The following is a 4593-nucleotide window of genomic DNA, read 5'->3' on the forward strand; positions in this document are numbered from 1 at the left end:
CATTCTCCAATGCCACAGGAATCAGCTAGACCCATAGACAAGTGTAGGCCGGGGCAAATTCCTCCAAAGGGGAATGGGAGTGGATGATGATCCAGCCTCCCGTCATTCAGATGGACCGTTCTGGGAGGCATTCTCTAGTTTCTCAGGAGGCTCTGGATAACTGGAGCCCCCGTTGCCCACAGCAACAATCTAGATAATGACCCTTATATGATCTTTTCCTTCTCTATTTCATTCTCCTCAGTCCCTCCTGTGATCATCTTCCAAATAAACTACCTTCACTCAGTTCTTTGTCTTAGGCTCTGCTTTCAGGTGAACTCAGTAGTCATCATTGGTATTCTCTGTACAGGGACTTAGATATCTTGGCACCCGGTCCCCCTAAGGAACTATGGCTGGGGACATGTGGGAACAAACTGATGGCTGTGAGTAGGGGAGAATTCTGCAGAGAACAGATAAAGGAGGAGAGAAAAGAATCCAGAACCAGAAAAGGCAGAAGAGGAAAGGCTTTGATGGAATGGGGAAGAGGGTGAATGGGGATCCTGGACCATACAAAAGGGAATATCGACCTTCACTCCAGGGAGGAGGCTAGCTCAAGACTGTGCTGAGGCTATATTGACATATTACCCACCTTCCTATTGTCCTCCTAATTCTTTTTTTTTTTTCTGCGGTACGCGGGCCACTCCGCGGCATGTGGGATCTTCCCGGACCGCAGCACGAACCCGCGTCCCCTGCATCGGCAGGCAGACTCTCAACCACTGCGCCGCCAGGGAAGCCCCCTCCTAATTCTTATTCTGATAGCTCCAATGATTCTGTGAGCCCTAACATAAGCAGGAGCATGCAGTCACGGCTATTGTCTCCATTCCAGAGATGATATATGACAAATAAGAAAATTCTAAGGAGAGAAGGGAGTGCATAGTCCAGGCCTTATCCCCAAGGATCCTTAGTTCATTCCTACCCTTCCTTAGCCCCTTGTCTCCCTGCTTTTCTTGATACCCCCAGCTGACTATAGGGTAGATTTTCATGGTAGATTAGAGGATGGCAAAGGCCAATGAGATCTTCACTTTCCTCCTGTATATTTGATTCTCAGGTTCAGGAGTTGTGGCCCAGCCTCAGTGCCAGGGTCACTTGGTAACCCTCACAGGATCACACTATTATATCACTTTCCCCATTTCACTGTCTAATTTGTCCAGAGGAATAAGTTCCCTCTTCTCACACTTCTTGGGAATGGAGTTCTAGATCCTGTTACCCATTCCTTAAACTTATGAAGAAAAGATTAAAGTTCATTAGGAGCAGGGGGTATCCTTTACTGTGGATATCTTTTTCTTTTTTTAAAAAATAAATTTATTTATTTATTTATTTATGGCTGCATTGATGTTCGTTGCTGCGCGTGGGCTTTCTCTAGTTGTGGTGCACGGGCTTCTCATTGCGGTGGCTTCTCTTGCTACAGAGCACAGGCTCTAAGTCTCTAGGGTGCCCGGGCTTCAATAGTTGTGGCACGTGGGCTCAGTAGTTGTGGCACATGGGCTCAGTAGTTGTGGCACATGGGCTCAGTTGCTCTGCGGCATGTGGGATCTTCCTGGACCAGGGTTCAAACCCGAGTCCCCTGCATTGGCAGGCGGGTTCTTAACCACTGTACCACCAGGGAAGTCCCACTATGGATATCTTTATGGCTTCCAGCTTTGCCAAGGGAATCTGTGTGAGAAGGTGTGCCTTCAAACTTTAGGCAGTTTGCCAGACAGCCTTAGCTTTCACTTTCTGTTTGCAAAGAGCCTTAAAGTCAGCCAGAAATGAGTAACTAGGACCTTCTCCCTTCCCTTGTCTCTCCTGTGCATGTGCAAAGCGTTGTGCATTCAAACAGCCTCTTAGAACTGCTGGAATATGCTAGAGATTTTCAGAGCTCCTTCTGGTTATCTAGTTCTCCAAGGTGTACTCAGATTCCCAGCCTGTCTCTCGCTAACCCCAACTGAAAGCATAGCCTTAGGCAACTCCTACGTTGCCAGCAGATGGCTATTGTTTTGATAATGCCCTGGGAGCAGAGTATTTTTTTTTTTTTTTTTTTCAGTCCTCCACATTCCCCTGTTTAATATGGCATTTTGCACTATATACATTAATGAAAATCTGAAACAAACAGAAAGAACTTTAGTCAAACTCCCCTTCCTCCTCCAGCTTTATTGGATAGTTTAAAATTACATTTCTATTTTCTAGGACTTCAGTTGCTTTTTCCATCTGACTTTTAAAAACTGATTACAGCAAATGAAACACAGTTGTCTAAGTGATATAGTATACAAAAATAACATCTTGATTTCTGTGAAAATGCATTTCTCTGCAATTCCTGAATAGCTCCAAATTACGCTAGCTCTGAGCATAGATGTTTACTCTGGGTTTTAGATTTAGTCTTTGAAAAAATGTGTTCTACACCTTTGCCATCGCCATCTGTTTACCCAGCATCAACGCTGCGGGGAAGTTGTTCCTGTTCAGGCTTTTATTCCAAGTTTTCTCGCACAGCCGTTAACACGCATGTTTGGTTTTTATTTTGTTTACTCCCAGTCAACTGTATGTCCTATGTAGGGCCTGATACAGATGTTACTTGATGTTATTTAACAGCTACTGAGGTCAGACAATCCAAGGCAGTCATTACGCTAAAATTAAAGTTATTTATGGAAGAGCTCATGGACACTTCCAGGATTGGTTTTTACCTCCTACATGGGAACATATTCGAGAAACCCAGAATGGGCTTACTGGTCTGACTCAACTCTTCCCATTCATCAATCCCTATTCACCAGTGGCGCGGAAAGGGGGTTCTTTAACAAAGCATTATACGTAACACCTCTACCAAACTAAACATAAACTTTTTTTTGTAGTTAAATGCAGGAAGTCGGTTTTTTTCCACCCCTTTCCTCCTTTTACACGGCAAGTAAAGCTCACTGGCCTGGGAGTAGCCTCTATCTGCCAACCTTTGGCCAGTGAAGAGGATTCAATCAGAAAAGGAGGGGCGACAGAGGACAGTAATTAAGCCGTGGCCTCGATCGTGCACTCCCGGGCAAGGTGCCCTGACTCGCCACAGCGGTAACAGTTGACTTCACTCGTCTTGCTGCAGTTGATGGCTACATGACCAGTCTCGCCACACCTATAGCACTTCACTTTGGTGCAGTCTTTCTGAATGTGTCCGAACTCTCCGCAAGAATAGCACTTCTGCTCGTCTGCGTGGTCACAGTCGCGGGCCAGGTGGCCGGGTTTGCCGCAGTTGTAGCAGCACTGCTCTCGCTCCCGCTTGGGCTCCTTGCAGTCCTTGGCAATGTGACCTCCCCGGCCGCAGTTATAGCAGGCATCCTCCTGCAGATCACAATCCTTGGCAAGGTGACCAGACTCACCACAGCGGTAACAGATGTCTGGAAGCGATGAGGAAACAAACTGGAAACCTCTATCCGAGGTAAAACCACCTCTGCCACGGCTTCTCATTCCACGACCACGGCCCCCACCAGTGGGGCATTCCCGGGCCCAGTGGCCAGATCGTCCACACTTGAAGCATTCATTACTGCTCATGGCTGCAGCCAGATCTTCGGCGTCGGAGGGGCCCGCAGCGGCGGAGACTCGGACGCAGGCCGAGAAGGCGGCTCGCGAGGCAGCGGCTGTTTATTTTCAGGGTCCTCGCCTCGCAGAGTATTTTTTTTCTGCTCAGCTGAACTCTGAGTCAAATCAAATAGTCAAAACTACCTAAGAATAGAGATTTTCCAGGGAGCTGCAAGCTCAGACAAAATATTGACTGTGCTCTGGGGATGTTGCTTTTAACTGAGCTCCGCAAGAGGTCAGTCCTCTCCATTGGCTGTGAGACTGCTGGCTTTTTGTGGCTACCGTGAAACTGAGCTGGGGAGGGAGGGTGAATGGGAATAGTATTCCATTCATAAGTTAAAATATCACAGATCCCATTTTGTAACCAAACTTCAGTTGTTTTGCTTGGATAGATGATTTTCAGTTTTTCTGTGGCTTTGATTGGTTTCCAAAGTTCTAAAATGGTTGATTTTCATTGTTTTGCCCGCATTTTTATTGTTTTTGTGGGAAAGTGAGTTCACTGAGCTCCTCAGTCTGCTATTCTGGAAGTTGACTTCCAGGCAAGCTCATTCCTAATCGTGGCTCTTCTCACGTATCCTACGTCTCTCAGCAGTCTTTATTTAAAGTTTGTCCTGCTTCAAGGTCAGTGTGATACAAGCTTATTCTGACGTGGAATATCCCAGTTATCCTTAAGGTGTATGGTTCTCTTAAATGGAACTCCCAGAGGTCATTGGAACATATTTCATCAGGAGCATCCCCCTAGCCTGCTGTGCAGTACAAGTTACTGTACAGCAGCACCGTGGACAGAAGGTGATAACTCGAGTACTGTCAAGTTCTCTGTACAAGTACCCTGGCTGGAACAAATGCCAGTAGATTCTTTTACTTCTGTTTTTCATCTGTCTTGTCATCCAGGACGTGTCCTTGATCCATCATTGCTACCTATGCGGAAAAGAAAGCATCATGGGCTATTTAGGACGAGGTGCTAATCCTTCTTAGCTCTGGACCTTTCACCTGGCATTAGTGGAGCCAATCAATAATGCCTTTTCT

At 46.4% G+C, this 4593-nt stretch overlaps 1 protein-coding gene across 1 annotated transcript; it reads right to left on the reverse strand.

Moving 5' to 3' along the window:
* Nucleotides 1–2146: 2146 nt before the first annotated feature.
* On the reverse strand, nt 2147–3645 carry LOC309838314 (CCHC-type zinc finger nucleic acid binding protein-like). The gene has a single exon (XM_082679385.1). It carries the CDS (start codon nt 3538–3540, stop codon nt 3007–3009), a length of 534 nt encoding a protein of 177 aa, XP_082535511.1. The 5' UTR covers nt 3541–3645; the 3' UTR covers nt 2147–3006.
* Between the last annotated feature and the right edge of the window lie 948 nt (nt 3646–4593).

The sequence above is a fragment of the Grampus griseus genome (genome assembly GCF_964374135.1).
Source record: "Grampus griseus genome assembly, chromosome: 20".
In the NCBI taxonomy this organism is placed as follows: Eukaryota; Metazoa; Chordata; class Mammalia; order Artiodactyla; family Delphinidae; genus Grampus; species Grampus griseus.